The sequence below is a fragment of the Hyperolius riggenbachi genome, chromosome 1 (genome assembly GCF_040937935.1).
Source record: "Hyperolius riggenbachi isolate aHypRig1 chromosome 1, aHypRig1.pri, whole genome shotgun sequence".
In the NCBI taxonomy this organism is placed as follows: Eukaryota; Metazoa; Chordata; class Amphibia; order Anura; family Hyperoliidae; genus Hyperolius; species Hyperolius riggenbachi.
The window spans coordinates 678,421,163-678,439,644 of record NC_090646.1 but is presented as its reverse complement, the minus strand read 5'-3'; the positions used below and the strand labels follow the sequence as shown (position 1 = coordinate 678,439,644).

Here is an 18,482-nt window from a genome sequence, read left to right as displayed (position 1 = left end):
GCACCTGATCACCCACCCAGACCCTCAGATTGCCCTCAGCCCCCCCCCCTGCTGATAACCTCCCCAGTGCATTGTTTACATCTATTCTCCCCTGTAATCCCTCACTGATCTCCTATCGTCACCCCCTGTGTCTGCCACCCACCAGATCAGGACCCAGTCTGCCCCGTGCGGACACCTAGTCAACCCCCCACACCCTCTGATCGCCCTCAGACCCCCCCCCCCTCCCCCCCCCCCAATCACCTTCCCAGTGCATTGTATTTGATTGTGCTGTAATTGCATTTGATTGTGCTGACATTCAATTTCATTGTGCTGACATTCAATTTGATTGTGCTGTAATTGTATTTGATTGTCCCGTGATTGTCCCGTGATTGTCCCGTGATTGGCCTGTGATTGGCTTTGATTGGCCTGTGATTGGCTTTGATTGGCCTGTGATTGGCTTTGATTGTCCCGTGATCGGCTTTGTCCCGTGATCGGCCTGTGATTGGCCTGTGATTGGCTTTGATTGTCCCGTGATTGGCTTTGATTGTGCCGTGATTGGTTTGATTGGCCTGTGATTGGCTTTGATTGTCCCGTGATTGCCTTTGATTGTCCCGTGAATTGAGTGCCCTGTGATTGGCCTGCGATTGCCTTTGATTGTCCTGTGATTGTTTCTGATTGCCTCTGATTCCCCACTCACCACCACCCCCCTGTCACTATCCTAGTGATCTAAAAACAGTGATCAGTGAAAACTGTCACTTTTTTAGTATCACTAGTGTTAGCAGTTAGGCCAGTTAGCTAGGCCCCTTTGTAAGTGTCAGTTAGTGCTCAGCCCACTGCACCACAGTCACTAATTAGCATCATCACTGTCGCTAATCAACATTGGTACTATATAGTATCTGTAAGTGATCATTACTGATCGCAGTCAGATCTATTAGGGTCACTAGGATCCACAAAAAAAACGCAGTGTTTGCCCGATCAGGCCTGATCGTTCGCCTGCACTTGCGTTCAGCCCGCCCCACCGCAGTGACAGAATTTTTTTTCTGATCACTGCAAAAAACACTGTACAATAGCTGTGGCACTGTAAACCTCAGTTTTGATTTATTTTTTTATCAAAACTCAGTGACCACAGCTTTCTACCTCTCAAATACTCCCTTTTGCTAGGTAGGTGCTCTTTTTTTCTGGGTAGTCTCAGAGGAATACCCCCTAAATTTAGCAGCCCACCATGGCAAGAAAGGGGTATTCCGATGATGAGGTTCTCAGGTACATGGCCCAGTCGGATGAGGACGATTGGGACGCCTCATTTGATGAATCTTCCGGGTCAGAGTTTGAACCTGAATTGAGCAGTGGCTCACTGACCGATAGTGATGATGAGGTTGAGGTCCCGGCTAAAGCCAGGCGTACCACACCCCATGTTGTTGGACCGCAGGTGGCGCAGGATCAGCCTCAAGGGCAGCAGAGTGGTGTTCGTGCTGGTCTGAGATTTCATGGTGGGGCAGGCACCAGCAGCACAACATCTCCTGGACCTAGAACCAGTACTTCCGTAGACCCTGGTGAAGTGGCGAGCACCAGCATGGAAGTTGAAACTGGTTCGGTGGCACGTGCAGTAAGATCCCAGTCGCAGCCACCAAGAAGACGGGCCCGTACTACCCCTAATTTACCAGAGGTGCTGGCAAACCCAAATTGGCAATCCCCTGATTCCGCCGCACCCGTACTTCCCCCTTTCACCGCCCAGTCTGGAGTCCAGGTGGAGACAGATAATCTAGGATCGGCCCTAGACTTTTTCTATCTGTTCTTCACCCAGGATCTCTTGGACTTAATTGTGGCAGAGACCAACCGTAAGGCCACACAATATATAACCGCCAATCCGGAAAAGTTCCTTGCCCAGCCTTTTCGGTGGAAACCAGTCCAAGTTTCCGAAATGAAAATTTTTTTGGGCCTTCTCCTTCACACGGGACTAGTAAAGCAGAATGTGTTGCGGTCTTATTGGTCTACGGACCCAGCACATCATGTTCCCCTGTACTCTGCTGCCATGTCCAGGACACGATTTGAGAACATCCTGCGCTTCCTGCACTTCAATGACAACGAAACCTGTCATCGAAGTGACCACCCTGATTTTGACCGGCTCCACAAAATTCGACCCCTCATAGACCACCTGTCATCCAGATTTGCAGATGCTTATACCCCTGACCAGGACATCTGCGTAGACGAGTCCCTCATACGCTTTACCGGGCGCCTTCGCATCAAACAGTACATCCCAAACAAGCGCGCCCGGTATGGGGTGAAACTGTATAAGCTCTGTGAAAGGGCCACAGGCTATACATCTTATTTTAGGGTCTATGAGGGAAAAGACTCCAAATTGGAGCCGGTCGGATGCCCTGACTACCTGGGGAGCAGTGGAAAGGTTGTGTGGGACTTGGTGTCACCCTTGTTCCAGAAGGGGTACCATCTTTTTGTGGACAATTATTACACAAGTGTGGCCCTCTTTCAGCACTTAAAAATAGAAAAAATCCGATGCTGTGGCACCGTGCGGCCTAGTCGCCGGGGCTTCCCCCAACGGCTCATTACCACCAGACTTAAGCGGGGGCAGAGGGCCGCCTTGTGTGCTGACGACCTGCTCGCGGTGAAATGGAAGGACAAGAGGGAGGTTTACTTCCTGTCCACCATTCACGCAGACACGACAGTTGAAATTCAACGGCGAACTGAGGTCATTGAAAAACCCCTTGTCGTCCACGAGTATAATACTAACATGGGAGGGGTGGACTTCAATGACCAGAGGTTAGCGCCCTATTTAGTTTCCCGAAAAACAAGACGCTGGTATAAAAAAGTGTCTTTTTACCTCATTCAATTGGCAATTTACAACAGCTTTGTTCTCTACAGTAAGGCTGGGAGAACTGGATCGTTTATTCAATTTAATAAACAGATCATGATGGAACTCCTGTATCCAGGAGGTGCCGTGGCCCAACCCCAAGATGCAACTAGCCGGCTGCATGGAAGGCATTACGCCTATCCAATTCCGACTACCCCAGGTCAACGAATCCGAAGAAAACGCTGTCGTGTCTGCAGCAGGGCTGGAATAAGGCGTGACACCACCGTTTATTGTCCCACCTGTCCTGACCAGCCTGGCCTATGCCTAGGGGAGTGTTTTGAGAGGTACCACGAGCAGGTACACTATTAGAGAGTAGGGAACTCCACACACAGCGGTAGGCACACAAGGGTCTCTCAGTGCTATTTCACACTGCTGCGATGCGTTGGGGCAAAATGCCTAGCAAAAGTCACACTTTGCGGTCCCCCCCTACGCCGGAAGTGCTTGACTTAACGCTAGTGCATGCCTACGTTACTGCGTGGCTTCTGTGGCAATATCGATCGGCCCGGAAGTCATGTTAGTCTATGGCGACGCAGTCCATTACTAGGCCGAATGCTACTCTTGTGGTATTGTCTGAAGGTCTGTTTTGGACGATACGGTGCGGCGGGCTCGACCCACCGGATATGTCAATATGCAGTGTGAAACCAAACATCGGGTTTCCAGGGACCCTAATACACAGGGCTGCCAGAAACCTCTCCTTTCACTTGGGACAAATTGCGTAATGTATTTCGCCACAACTCTGTGCGATTTGCACTTCGCACATTGTTCCATGGGGGAGGAGAGGTTTGTCCTCGGGAGGTAAGTTAAAAAAAACAAAAAAAAACAAAAAACAGGTAAGCAAAGAAGTTAATGTTTGGTTTGCAATGTTAAGTTTTTAAGTAAAAAAGTTCAAAGGTTATTAATGTTAATGAAGTAATTGCTTTGCTGCTTGCTTGTTTTTTGGGTTTTTTTGTATTTTTTTTTCTCTTTTTCCATCCAATAACCTTCCAGGTGGACCGAGCGAACGACTAACCAGCTGCAGTACTGATGGTGCATCCTGACAGAACATTGCGCGTCTGTCAGCTTACACACAAGTCGGTGCATGCAGCGCTGCAGGACGAGATTTCTCCTCCGCAGTCAAAAAGATACGTTTGCCGAGGCATATGGGCCGAGGAGTGGTGTTGGGGATTCATATGCTTTGGCAAACACTTTGTATCAAAAAAGAACTCTGGCAATGATTTGTTCATCCACATCGGTCGGTGTGAATGGATAAATCAGGTTTGCCAGGGCATACGAGCTGGTGGGTTTGGATTTTTGGGGCGGCAGCTCCTATGTCCTGGCAGACGCCTTCCCCTCCTTTTTGTATTGTTTTGTCTTTTTTTCTTCTCTCTTTTTTTCTATCCAGACTGACCAATCAGCTGCAGCACTGATGGTGCATCCTGACAGAACATTGCGCGTCTGTCAGCTTACACACAAGTCGGTGCATGCAGCGCTGCAGGACGAGATTTCTCCTCCGCAGTCAAAAAGATACGTTTGCCGAGGCATATGGGCCGAGGAGTGGTGTTGGGGATTCATATGCTTTGGCAAACACTTTGTATCAAAAAAGAACTCTGGCAATGATTTGTTCATCCACATCGATCGGTGTGAATGGATAAATCAGGTTTGCCAGGGCATACGAGCTGGTGGGTTTGGATTTTTGGGGCGGCAGCTCCTATGTCCTGGCAGACGCCTTCCTCCTCTCTTTTTTTTTTTTTTTCAAATTTTTTGGCAGATATTTTTTCATCCACATTGATTGATTGTTTGACGTTCATTTTTCCTTTCAGCCCACAGTGCATTACCCTTATGCCCAATATAAGGAGTATAGCAGAAACTCCTAATACTGGCCATACATGTAATGATTGCAGAGACCCTAAAATGCCAGGACAGACCCCACGAATGATGCCATTTTGGAAAGAGGACACCCCAAAGTATTCCGTGAGGTGCATGGTGAGTTCATAGAATGTTTTATTTTTTGTCACAAGTTAGCAGAAATTGTGGTTTTTTGTTTTTTTTCACAAAATGTCATTTTCCGCTAACTTGTGACAAAAAATAAAATTTTCTATGAACTCACCATGGCCCTCATGGAATACCTTAGCGTGTATTCTTTCCAAAATGGGGTCATTTGTGGGGTTTGTTAACTGTCCTGGCAAGTGGGCGGGGTGCTAAATTTTGAGCACCCCTGTAAAGCCTAAAGGTACTCATTGGACTCTGGGCCCCTTAGCGCAGTTAGGGTGCAAAAAAGTGCCACACATGTGGTATTGCCGAACTCGGGAGAAGTAGTATAATGTGGTTTGGGGTGTATTTTTACACATACCCATGCTGGGTGGGAGAAATACCTCTGTAAATGACAATCTTTTGATTTTTTTACACACAATTGTCCATTTACAGAGTTATTTCTCCCACCCAGCATGGGTATGTGTAAAAATACACCCCAAAACACATTGTACTACTTCTCCCGAGTACGGCGATACCACATGTGTGGCACTTTTTTGCACCCTAACTGCGCTAAAGGGCCCAAAGTCCAATGAGTATCTTTAGGATTTCACAGGTCATTTTGCGGAATTTGATTTCCAGACTACTCCTTACGGTTTAGGGCCCCTAAAATGCCAGGGCAGTATAGGAACCCCACAAATGACCCCATTTTAGAAAGAAGACACCCCAAGGTATTCCGTTAGGAGTATGGTAAGTTCACAGAAGATTTTATTTTTTGTCAAAAGTTAGCGGAAAATTGATTTTTATTTTTTTTTAACAAAGTGTCATTTTCCACTAACTTGTGACAAAAAATAAAATCTTCTATGAACTCACCATACTCCTAACGGAATACCTTGGGGTGTCTTCTTTCTAAAATGGGGTCATTTGTGGGGTTCCTATACTGCCCTGGCATTTTAGGGGCCCTAAACCGTGAGGAGTAGTCTGGAAATCAAATTCCGCAAAATGACCTGTGAAATCCTAAAGGTACTCATTGGACTTTGGGCCCTTTAGCGCAGTTAGGGTGCAAAAAAGTGCCACACATGTGGTATTGCCGAACTCGGGAGAAGTAGTATAATGTGTTTTGGGGTGTATTTTTACACATACCCATGCTGGGTGGGAGAAATACCTCTGTAAATGACAATCTTTTGATTTTTTTACACACAATTGTCCATTTACAGAGTTATTTCTCCCACCCAGCATGGGTATGTGTAAAAATACACCCCAAAACACATTGTACTACTTCTCCCGAGTACGGCGATACCACATGTGTGGCACTTTTTTGCACCCTAACTGCGCTAAAGGGCCCAAAGTCCAATGAGTATCTTTAGGATTTCACAGGTCATTTTGCGGAATTTGATTTCCAGACTACTCCTTACGGTTTAGGGCCCCTAAAATGCCAGGGCAGTATAGGAACCCCACAAATGACCCCATTTTAGAAAGAAGACACCCCAAGGTATTCCGTTAGGAGTATGGTAAGTTCACAGAAGATTTTATTTTTTGTCAAAAGTTAGCGGAAAATTGATTTTTATTGTTTTTTTCACAAAGTGTCATTTTCCACTAACTTGTGCCAAAAAATAAAATCTTCTATGAACTCACCATACTCCTAACGGAATACCTTGGGGTGTCTTCTTTCTAAAATGGGGTCATTTGTGGGGTTCCTATACTGCCCTGGCATTTTAGGGGCCCTAAACCGTGAGGAGTAGTCTGGAAATCAAATTCCGCAAAATGACCTGTGAAATCCTAAAGGTACTCATTGGACTTTGGGCCCTTTAGCGCAGTTAGGGTGCAAAAAAGTGCCACACATGTGGTATTGCCGTACTCGGGAGAAGTAGTATAATGTGTTTTGGGTTGTATTTTTACACATACCCATGCTGGGTGGGAGAAATACCTCTGTAAATGACAATCTTTAGATTTTTTTACACACAATTGTCCATTTACAGAGTTATTTCTCCCACCCAGCATGGGTATGTGTAAAAATACACCCCAAAACACATTGTACTACTTCTCCCGAGTACGGCGATACCACATGTGTGGCACTTTTTTGCACCCTAACTGCGCTAAAGGGCCCAAAGTCCAATGAGTATCTTTAGGATTTCACAGGTCATTTTGCGGAATTTGATTTCCAGACTACTCCTCACGGTTTAGGGCCCCTAAAATGCCAGGGCAGTATAGGAACCCCACAAATGACCCCATTTTAGAAAGAAGACACCCCAAGGTATTCCGTTAGGAGTATGGTAAGTTCATAGAAGATTTTATTTTTTGGCACAAGTTAGTGGAAAATGACACTTTGTGAAAAAAACAATAAAAATCAATTTTCCGCTAACTTTTGACAAAAAATAAAATCTTCTATGAACTCACCATACTCCTAACGGAATACCTTGGGGTGTCTTCTTTCTAAAATGGGGTCATTTGTGGGGTTCCTATACTGCCCTGGCATTTTAGGGGCCCTAAACCGTGAGGAGTAGTCTGGAAATCAAATTCCGCAAAATGACCTGTGAAATCCTAAAGGTACTCATTGGACTTTGGGCCCTTTAGCGCAGTTAGGGTGCAAAAAAGTGCCACACATGTGGTATCGCCGTACTCGGGAGAAGTAGTATAATGTGTTTTGGGGTGTATTTTTACACATACCCATGCTGGGTGGGAGAAATAACTCTGTAAATGGACAATTGTGTGTAAAAAAAGTGAAAACATTGTCATTTACAGAGATATTTCTCCCACCCAGCATGGGTATGTGTAAAAATACACCCCAAAACACATTATAGTACTTCTACTGAGTATGGCAATACCACATGTGTGGCACTTTTTTGCAGCCTAACTGCGCTAAGGGGTCCAAAGTCCAATGAGCACCTTTAGGCTTTACAGGGGTGCTTACAATTTAGCACCCCCCAAAATGTCAGGACAGTAAACACACCCCACAAATGACCCCATTTTGGAAAGTAGACACTTCAAGGTATTCAGAGAGGAGCATAGTGAGTCCGTGGCAGATTTCATTTTTTTTTGTCGCAAGTTAGCAGAAATGGAAACTTTTTTTTTTTTTTTTTTTTGTCACAAAGTGTCATTTTCCGCTTACTTGTGACAAAAAATAATATCTTCTATGAACTCACTATGCCTCTCAGTGAATACTTTGGGATGTCTTCTTTCCAAAATGGGGTCATTTGGGGGGTATTTATACTATCCTGGAATTCTAGCCCCTCATGAAACATGACAGGGGGTCAGAAAAGTCATAGATGCTTGAAAATGGGAAAATTCACTTTTTGCACCATAGTTTGTAAACGCTATAACTTTTACCCAAACCAATAAATATACACTGAATGTTTTTTTTTTTATCAAAAACATGTTTGTCCACATTTTTCGCGCTGCATGTATACAGAAATTTTACTTTATTTGAAAAATGTCAGCACAGAAAGTTAAAAAAATCATTTTTTTGCCAAAATTCATGTCTTTTTTGCTGAATATAATAAAAAGTAAAAATCGCAGGAGCAATCAAATCGCACCAAAAGAAAGCTTTATTAGTGACAAGAAAAGGAGCCAAAATTCATTTAGGTGGTAGGTTGTATGAGCGAGCAATAAACCGTGAAAGCTGCAGTGGTCTGAATGGAAAAAAAGTGGCCGGTCCTTAAGGGGCGAAAAGACTGTGGTCCCGAAGTGGTTAAACTGATTGGTCCATTTGCAAAATGCATACATTAGCATAAAAATGTGCATAATTTCGGAAGAATTTGCATCTCACTGATTATCCCTAGTCTCTATTGTAGAGTTGGGCCGAACCTCCGATTTTAGGTTCGCGAACCGGGTTCGCGAACTTTCGCGGAACGTTCGGTTCGCGTTAAAGTTCGCGAACCGCAATAGACTTCAATGGGGATGCGAACTTTGAAAAAAAAAAATAATTATGCTGGCCACAAAAGTGATGGAAAAGATGTTTCAAGAGGTCTAACACCTGGAGGGGGGCATGGCGGAGTGGGATACAAGCCAAAAGTCCCCGGGAAAAATCTGGATTTGACGCAAAGCAGCGTTTTAAGGGCAGAAATCACATTGAATGCTAAATGACAGGCCTAAAGTGCTTTAAAACATCTTGCATGTGTATACATCAATCAGGTAGTGTAATTAAGGTACTGCTTCACACTGACACACCAAACTCACCGTGTAACGCACCGCAAACAGCTGTTTGTACTAGTGACGGCCGTGCTGGACTGGTGCGCACCATGGCGAGAGTGCAGGTTTTGGTGGCTTTACAGCCCATATGGTCGGCCTGGCTGATGTAGCTGAATGACAGAACAGTGACTGTCCAGCTGATCAAATTTGGTCTGACCACAATGAAGCAACGACCTTATTATCTTTTGTGTGCCCCCCGAGACACTCATCTAGGCGCCGGTCATTGCTTCATTGTGATACGCAAGCCCCTTCACCACGGCAAGGTAATGATCACGAAGGGGAATGGGCGCATGTACATGCCTTTTCTTTTGTTGTTGCAGCTGCCCTCAGTGCAGCCAGAAAAATTAGGCAGTCATGTACACGCACCATAAAAATTATTACAGCGGCCGCTGCTAGCAGCGGCCTAAAAAATTCAGCAATCCGCCTGGAGTCCCGGACCCTGTTGGTGGTGGCGGAGAAGGTAGTGAAGCGGCCTGCAGGCAGACATGCTGTGTGGAGGGACTGGGAGCGACTTAGTCTTTTTGGGGCAGGCCAGGCAGCCAGTCACACGGCGTGCAGGCAGAGATGCTGTGTGTGCGGGGACTGACTTAGTCTTGGGGCGGGCAGCAGCCCTCCGGGATCCATGCCTCATTCATTTTGATAAAGGTGAGGTACTTAACACTTTTGTGACTTAGGCGACTTCTCTTCTCTGTGACAATGCCTCCAGCTGCGCTGAAGGTCCTTTCTGAGAGGACGCTTGCGGCAGGGCAGGAGAGAAGTTGGATGGCAAATTGGGACAGCTCTGGCCACAGGTCAAGCCTGCGCACCCAGTAGTTCAAGGGTTCCTCATCGCTGTTCACAGCAGTGTCTACATCCACACTTAAGGCCAGGTAGTCGGCTACCTGCCGGTCGAGGCGTTGGTGGAGGGTGGATCCGGAAGGGCTACGGCGAGGCGTTGGACTAAAGAACGTCCGCATGTCCGACATCACCATGAGATCGCTGGAGCGTCCTGTCTTTGACTGCGTGGACACGGGAGGAGGATTAGTGGCAGTGGTACCTTGCTGGCGTTGTGCCGTCACATCACCCTTAAAGGCATTGTAAAGCATAGTTGACAGCTGGTTCTGCATGTGCTGCATCCTTTCCACCTTCCGGTGAGTTGGTAACAGGTCCGCCACTTTGTGCCTGTACCGAGGGTCTAGTAGTGTGGCCACCCAGTACAGCTCATTCCCCTTGAGGTTTTTTATACGGGGGTCCCTCAACAGGCAGGACAGCATAAAAGACGACATCTGCACAAAGTCGGATCCAGTACCCTCCATCTCCTCTTGCTCTTCCTCAGTGACGTCAGGTAAGTCAACCTCCTCCCCCCAGCCGCGAACAATACCACGGGAAGGTTGAGCAGCACAAGCCCCCTGCGACACCTGCTGCGGTTGTTCTCCTGCCGCTGTCCCCTCCTCCTCCTCCTCCCCCAAAGAAACACCTTGCTCATCATCCTCTGAGTCTGACTCGTCTTCTGCACACGACCTCTCTTCTTCCTCCTCCTCCCCCCTCTGTGCTGCCGCAGGTGTTGAGGAAACAGCTGGGTCTGATGAAAATTGGTCCCATGCCTGTTCCTGCCGTAACGGTTCCTGGTCACGCTCATTCGCAGCTTCATCCGCCACTCTACGCACAGCACGCTCCAAGAAGTACGCGTAGGGAATTAAGTCGCTGATGGTGCCCTCACTGCGGCTCACCAGGTTGGTCACCTCCTCAAACGGCCGCATGAGCCTGCATGCATTTTTCATCAGTGTCCAGTTGTCGGGCCAGAACATCCCCATCTTCCCAGACTGTTTCGTTCTACTCCAGTTGTAGAGGTACTGGGTGACGGCTTTCTTCTGTTCTAGCAGGCGGGAGAACATGAGCAGGGTCGAGTTCCAGCGAGTGGGGCTATCGCAAATGAGGCGTCTCACCGGCATGTTGTTTTTACGCTGAATTTCTGCAAATCGTGCCATGGCTGTGTAAGAGCGCCTCAAATGCCCACAGAACTTCCTGGCCTGCTTCAGGACATCCGCTAAGCCAGGGTACTTTGCCACAAATCTTTGAACCACTAGATTCATGACATGTGCCATGCAGGGTATGTGTGTCAGCTTCCCCATATGCAAAGCGGCAAGCAGATTGCTGCCGTTGTCGCACACCACGTTGCCTATCTCCAGGTGGTGCGGGGTCAGCCACTCATCCACCTGTTTCTTAAGAGCAGCCAGGAGAGCTGCTCCAGTGTGACTCTCCGCTTTGAGACAAGCCATGTCTAAGATGGCGTGACACCGTCGTACCTGGCATGCAGCATAGGCCCTGCGGAGCTGGGGCTGTGTAGCTGGAGAGGAGAACTGCCACTCAGCCAAGGAGGAGGAGGAGGACAGCGAAGAGCATGTAGCAGGAGGAGAGGAGGTGGCAGGAGGCCTGCCTGCAAGCCGTGGAGGTGTCACAATTTGGTCCGCCGCTTTCTGCTTGCCATCGTTCACCACCAGGTTCACCCAATGGGCTGTGTAGGTAATGTAGCGGCCCTGCCCGTGCTTGGCAGACCAGCCATCCGTGGTCAGGTGTACCCTTGACCCAACGCTCTTCGCAAGAGATGACACCACTTGCCTCTCAACTTCACGGTGCAGTTGGGGTATGGCCTTTCTCGAAAAATAAGTGCGGCCTGGCATCTTCCACTGCGGTGTTCCGATGGCCACAAATTTACGGAAGGCCTCAGAGTCCACCAGCCGGTATGGTAACAGCTGGCGAGCTAACAGTTCCGCCACGCCAGCTGTCAGACGCCGGGCAAGGGGGTGACTGGCCAAAAGTGGCTTCTTCCGCTCAAACATTTCCTTCACGGACACCTGACTGCTGCTGTGGGCAGAGGAGCAGGAACCGCTCAAGGGCAGAGGCGGAGTGGAGGAGGGTGCCTGTGAAGGTGCAAGGGAGAAAGCGGCAGAAGCAGATGATGCACCTGAAGGAGGAAGAGGAGAAGGAGGGTGACTTTTCTTTTGTGTGCTGCTGCTGCTTTTGCTCAGGTGGCCATCCCATTGCTGTTTGTGCCTTTTCTCCAGGTGCCTTCGTAAGGCACTTGTCCCTACGTGAGTGTTGGCCTTTCCACGGCTCAATTTTTGTTGGCAGAGCGAACAGATGGCTTTGGTCCGATCTGAGGCACACACATTAAAAAATTTCCACACCGCTGAGCCACCCTGGGATGTGGGCACTATGGGGACCTCAGCAGCTGATGCTGAAGGGCAAGTTGGCTGGCTGTACATAGGTGGCGATACATGGTGCCGGACTCTGCCACCAGCTGTTTCTGACGAAGAGCTGCCCCAGCTTCTTTCAGCAACTTCTCTCCTCCTACTACTCTCTGACTCCCCCTCTGAACTGTCCCCCTCTTCATCTCCTCTATTGGGAACATACAGAGGATCCCTATTACCGTCATCATCGTAGTCATCCTGCCCAGCTTCGCTTGCCTCAGACAAATCCAAACTTGCACCATCAGTAGGTCCTTCATCCTCCTGACACGTTACATCCATAGTGTTGCCGCGTAACTCAGACATATTAGCTGGTGAAAATTCATCTGGCTGTAACAACAATGGCTGTGCATCAGTGATTTCAACACTAAATAATTCTTGCGAAGTGTCAAATGCAGCGGAAGTGGTGCTAGTAGTAGCGCTGGTGGCTGAGCAAGATGAGGTGTTCTGTGTCGCTAAATACTCAACCACGTCCTGACAATCTTGGGAGGTGATGGGACGTGCCTTCTTCCGAGCACTGTACTGTGGGCCAGGTCCACACGAAATTACATTTACACGACCTCGCGCAGACCTGCCGGGTGGCCTTCCTCTGCCTCTGCCACTACCTCTTCCTCTTCCTCTACCTGTTTTGTCCATATTGGGTATGCACGGAGTGGTATATCACACTGCGTGCACTCACGTAGGTAGGTGGGTTCACTTAACTGCACAGGTATGCGCACTGATGCGGTGGGTTCACTGAACAGAACAGGTATACAGTGGCGGGTTCACAGAACAGGTATGCAGTGGCAGGATCACTGAACACAATAGGTATGCAGTGGCGTGTTCACTAAACAGGTATACAGTGGCGGGTCCACTGAACAGAACAGGTATACAGTGGCGGGTTCACAGAACAGGTATACAGTGGCGGGTCCACTGAACAGAACAGGTATACAGTGGCGGGTCCACTGAACAGAACAGGTATACAGTGGCGGGTCCACTGAACAGAACAGGTATACAGTGGCGGGTCCACTGAACAGAACAGGTATACAGTGGCGGGTTCACAGAACAGGTATACAGTGGCGGGTCCACTGAACAGAACAGGTATACAGTGGCGGGTTCACAGAACAGGTATGCAGTGGCAGGATCACTGAACACAATAGGTATGCAGTGGCGTGTTCACTAAACAGGTATACAGTGGCGGGTCCACTGAACAGAACAGGTATACAGTGGCGGGTCCACTGAACAGAACAGGTATACAGTGGCGGGTCCACTGAACAGAACAGGTATACAGTGGCGGGTCCACTGAACAGAACAGGTATACAGTGGCGGGTCCACTGAACAGAACAGGTATACAGTGGCGGGTCCACAGAACAGGTATGCAGTGGCAGGATCACTGAACACAATAGGTATGCAGTGGCGTGTTCACTAAACAGGTATACAGTGGCGGGTCCACTGAACAGAACAGGTATACAGTGGCGGGTCCACTGAACAGAACAGGTATACAGTGGCGGGTCCACAGAACAGGTATGCAGTGGCAGGATCACTGAACACAATAGGTATGCAGTGGCGTGTTCACTAAACAGGTATACAGTGGCGGGTCCACTGAACAGAACAGGTATACAGTGGCGGGTTCACAGAACAGGTATACAGTGGCGGGTCCACTGAACAGAACAGGTATACAGTGGCGGGTCCACTGAACAGAACAGGTATACAGTGGCGGGTCCACTGAACAGAACAGGTATACAGTGGCGGGTCCACTGAACAGAACAGGTATACAGTGGCGGGTCCACTGAACAGAACAGGTATACAGTGGCGGGTCCACTGAACAGAACAGGTATACAGTGGCGGGTCCACAGAACAGGTATGCAGTGGCAGGATCACTGAACACAATAGGTATGCAGTGGCGTGTTCACTAAACAGGTATACAGTGGCGGGTCCACTGAACAGAACAGGTATACAGTGGCGGGTCCACAGAACAGGTATGCAGTGGCAGGATCACTGAACACAATAGGTATGCAGTGGCGTGTTCACTAAACAGGTATACAGTGGCGGGTCCACTGAACAGAACAGGTATACAGTGGCGGGTTCACAGAACAGGTATACAGTGGCGGGTCCACTGAACAGAACAGGTATACAGTGGCGGGTCCACTGAACAGAACAGGTATACAGTGGCGGGTCCACTGAACAGAACAGGTATACAGTGGCGGGTCCACAGAACAGGTATGCAGTGGCAGGATCACTGAACACAATAGGTATGCAGTGGCGTGTTCACTAAACAGGTATACAGTGGCGGGTCCACTGAACAGAACAGGTATACAGTGGCGGGTCCACAGAACAGGTATGCAGTGGCAGGATCACTGAACACAATAGGTATGCAGTGGCGTGTTCACTAAACAGGTATACAGTGGCGGGTCCACTGAACAGAACAGGTATACAGTGGCGGGTTCACTGAACAGGTATACAGTGGTGGGTCCACTGAACAGAACAGGTATACAGTGGCGGGTTCACAGAACAGGTATGCAGTGGCAGGTTCACTGAACACAACAGGTATGCAGTGGCAGGTTCACTGAACACAACAGGTATGCAGTGGCGGGTTCACTGAACAGGTATACAGTGGCGGGTCCACTGAACAGAACAGGTATACAGTGGCGGGTCCACTGAACAGAACAGGTATACAGTGGCGGGTCCACTGAACAGAACAGGTATACAGTGGCGGGTCCACTGAACAGAACAGGTATACAGTGGCGGGTTCACAGAACAGGTATACAGTGGCGGGTCCACTGAACAGAACAGGTATACAGTGGCGGGTTCACAGAACAGGTATACAGTGGCGGGTTCACAGAACAGGTATGCAGTGGCAGGATCACTGAACAGGTATGCAGTGGCAGGATCACTGAACAGGTATGGAGTGGCAGGATCACAGTACAGGTATGCAGTGGGCTGAGGGCTCACTGAACAGAACAGGTATGCAGTGGCAGGATCACTGAACAGGTATGGAGTGGCAGGATCACAGTACAGGTATGCAGTGGGCTGAGGGCTCACTGAACAGAGCAGGTATGCAGTGGCAGGATCACTGAACAGGTATGCAGTGGCAGGATCACTGAACAGGTATGCAGTGGCAGGATCACAGTACAGGTATGCAGTGGGCTGAGGGCTCACTGAACAGAACAGGTATGCAGTGGCAGGATCACTGAACAGGTATGGAGTGGCAGGATCACAGTACAGGTATGCAGTGGGCTGAGGGCTCACTGAACAGAACAGGTATGCAGTGGCAGGATCACTGAACAGGTATGCAGTGGCAGGATCACTGAACAGGTATGCAGTGGGCTGAGGGCTCACTGAACAGAACAGGTATGCAGCCAGGAAGAAGTTAAGCCTAACTAATCTTTCCCTATATGAGAGACTGCAGCAGCTCGCCCTACTCTCACTAATGCAGGCACACGAGTGGCCGTAATGGCCGCCGCTGCCTGCCTTATATAAGGGGGGTGGGGCTCCAGGGGCTAGTGTAGCCTAATTGGCTACACTGGGCCTGCTGACTGTGATGTAGAGGGTCAAAGTTGACCCTCAGTGCATTATGGGGCGAACCGAACTTCTTCCGCAAAAGGTTCGCGTGCGGTACCCGCACGCGAACCACCTACGTTCGCGCGAACCACGTTCGCCGGCGAACCGTTCGGCCCAACTCTACTCTATTGTCCATCCTTTTTGTGTTGCATATCCTTTCACCTGTCATCTAACCAGCACTATCCATCATCCTCCCCAGCAGTATCCCTTTTCTCACAGTCTTCCCCAGCCATTTCACCCGCATTGTCCACTGCCTTCCCCAGGATTACCTGACGTGTAATGATCTGCACAGGCAGACAGCTTTTTGACCATTTTTTAGGTCTGAGTGCTGCAGGTTCCTGGAAAAGAGACCTGTCTTCACTCTGCAAGTTTCAGAGTTGCTCTGCTGGTGAGGAATTTGCATCCACTTGGCATGCAAATTGCTTAGCTGCTTCCTTTGATGGCTTGCAGTATAAATACCATTTCCTCCCAGAATTCCTTGCTGGTCATGATGGTTTGTTCCTGCTAACTTGCCTGGAGTCTCAGCCCTCTGCTCATTGCTGGCTATTATTGCTATCTTAGAGTAGTTATCCTTTGGAGTGCACTAGCATTCCTTCTAGCTTAGTGAGGTCGTTATTGTTTGTATTGCCTTGTTCTGTTTTTCTGTTGCGATTGTTCTGTCGCCAGCGGCGGCTGACAGGAAATCGCTCTGTCTGTTTGGATCGCATTCGCCCTAGCGTTAGAGGCGGTGGATCTCTCTGTATTCAGTCTTGGAGTTTAACCTCAGCTGCGGTTGCTACTGGTTACTCCTGTCTGTCTTGTTGTGCGGATCGCACTCGCTCTTGCGGAAGAGTAGTGGATCCTATCTGACCTGTTCCTGTTGTCTGTTTATCTGTCGGTCTGTAGCAAACGGTTGCTGTTGCCTGAGGGCAGGCAACCGATTCGCAAGCGTTTCTGTTATATGTTTGTTTGTGTTTTCTGTGCTAATTTGTTAGTCAGGGTTGGCGCGTTTTGTCTCTGTTGCGCTTCTTGTGCGGAGACTGCGCCATTAACGTGTTTTGTCGCTGTTGCGCTTCTCGTGCGGAGACCGTGTTTAGCTAGTGTGTTTGTTATTTTCCTTGCCATTCTGATCGTTATTGTTTGCTGTGTATTTCTTACTACACCTATGCTCTGTCTTTACTCAGTCTTGTGTCACTATTAGCAATCGCCATTCTTGCGATTGCTTTCCCACTTGGTCTTCGCTGTTGTGTGTTCACCGTCGCTAGGTGGCGACTAGATTGGTGGACATACATACATTCTGTCTCTGTGCTCTCTCTCTTTCACTAGGGGCTAACTTGCCTTGTATTGCTTCCCCTCGTACAATTCCTATCTGGCATCTGTGGCAGTGCAGAGGGTTTATTCCTCTGCACTCCACAGCTCCATCTGCCGGTGGGAATTCTCCCTCTACAGGTGCATTGCACCACCACAGCTGGGTTCTGTTATTCAGACGCTTGTGGAGGATTTCCGCAGTGTCAGCGCATATCTTGTGCGCTGACCACGGAGATAATTCCGCATTTGTTACAACATCTCATTATCATTATCCATCCTCTTCCACAGCACTGTCTGACAACTCACTTGCATTCACACTTCATCTCACTGGCATTGTCCACTGCCACTGTCTTTATGAACATTCTCTGTCATCTCATTAGCATTTTCCTCAGTACCGTCTGTCATCTCCACCATATTCTGCAGCACTGTCCCTCAACTCTCCGGCATTGTCCACTATGTTCCCCAGTCTGTCATCTCACCAGGATTGTCCACCATATTCTGCAGCACTGTCCCTTAACTCTCCGGCATTGTCCACTATGTTCCCCAGTCTGTCATCTCACCAGGATTGTCCACCATATTCTGCAGCACTGTCCCTCAACTCTCAACCATTTTCCAAAGCACTGTATTATCTCTCCAACACTGTCTATCGTCTTCTCCAGCACAGTCTGTCATTTCACTGCCATTGTCCACTACCTTGTACAACACTCTCTGTCACCTCAGTGACATGGTATAAAGTCTTCCCCAGCAACATCTCAGCACCATCTCACCTTGTTGTTTTCCATCAGTCCGGTCAGCATCACGATAACAGAAGTGTTCTCCTGCCACACCATGCTCCAGAAGTCTGCCAGAGTCTGTAGGAGGGGGCCTGGAAGAGGATACATGGAGTCTGGAATTAATGGAGGTCTCTTAAAGCTAATGGGAATCGGGTTTGTTAAAAAAAAAAGTCAGATACTCACCTAAGGAGAGGGAAGGCTCGGTCCTAATGAGCCATACCTCTCCTCTCCCAGTGGCCCCGGTGCTGCGCTGGCTCCTCCGTTCTTGTCCCACACCGAGGGGACTTCGGAAGCACACGCCTGTCTACAGGCATGCGCAGTGTAGAGCGGCCCGTCTTCGGGAGCACTCGGGCTCCCAAAGCATCTCCGAAGCCTCCCTTCGGCCGGGAGACAGCGGTATTTGACCGAAACGGTCGAATACCGCTACGGGGGAGCCAGGACAGCAGCGGGCACCGGGAGAGGAAAGGGTGTGCTCTATGGGACCCAGAGCCTCCTTCTCCTTAGGTGAGTATCTGACTTTTTTTTTTTTAAACCCGGTTCCCATTAGCTTTAAGCTATAGGGATCAAGAAAAGGCAACCTATACCCAAAAAGGAAAATTCTAATAGCAAAAAGGTTGATAAATGTATATACAGAGAGAAAATGTGAGATAAAAGAATCTGGAAGTGTTCAGAGTC

General features: G+C 48.7%; 1 protein-coding gene across 1 annotated transcript in view; it reads right to left on the bottom strand.

Moving 5' to 3' along the window:
* The window catches only part of LOC137561273 (receptor-type tyrosine-protein phosphatase alpha-like), an 86,155-nt gene that overhangs the window by 66,874 nt on the left and 799 nt on the right, over positions 1-18,482 (bottom strand). The window contains exon 2 of the mRNA XM_068272538.1: positions 17,802-17,899. Coding sequence (XP_068128639.1) covers positions 17,802-17,864 — 63 coding nt within the window. The 5' untranslated portion in view covers positions 17,865-17,899. The remainder of the gene's footprint in view (positions 1-17,801; positions 17,900-18,482) is intronic.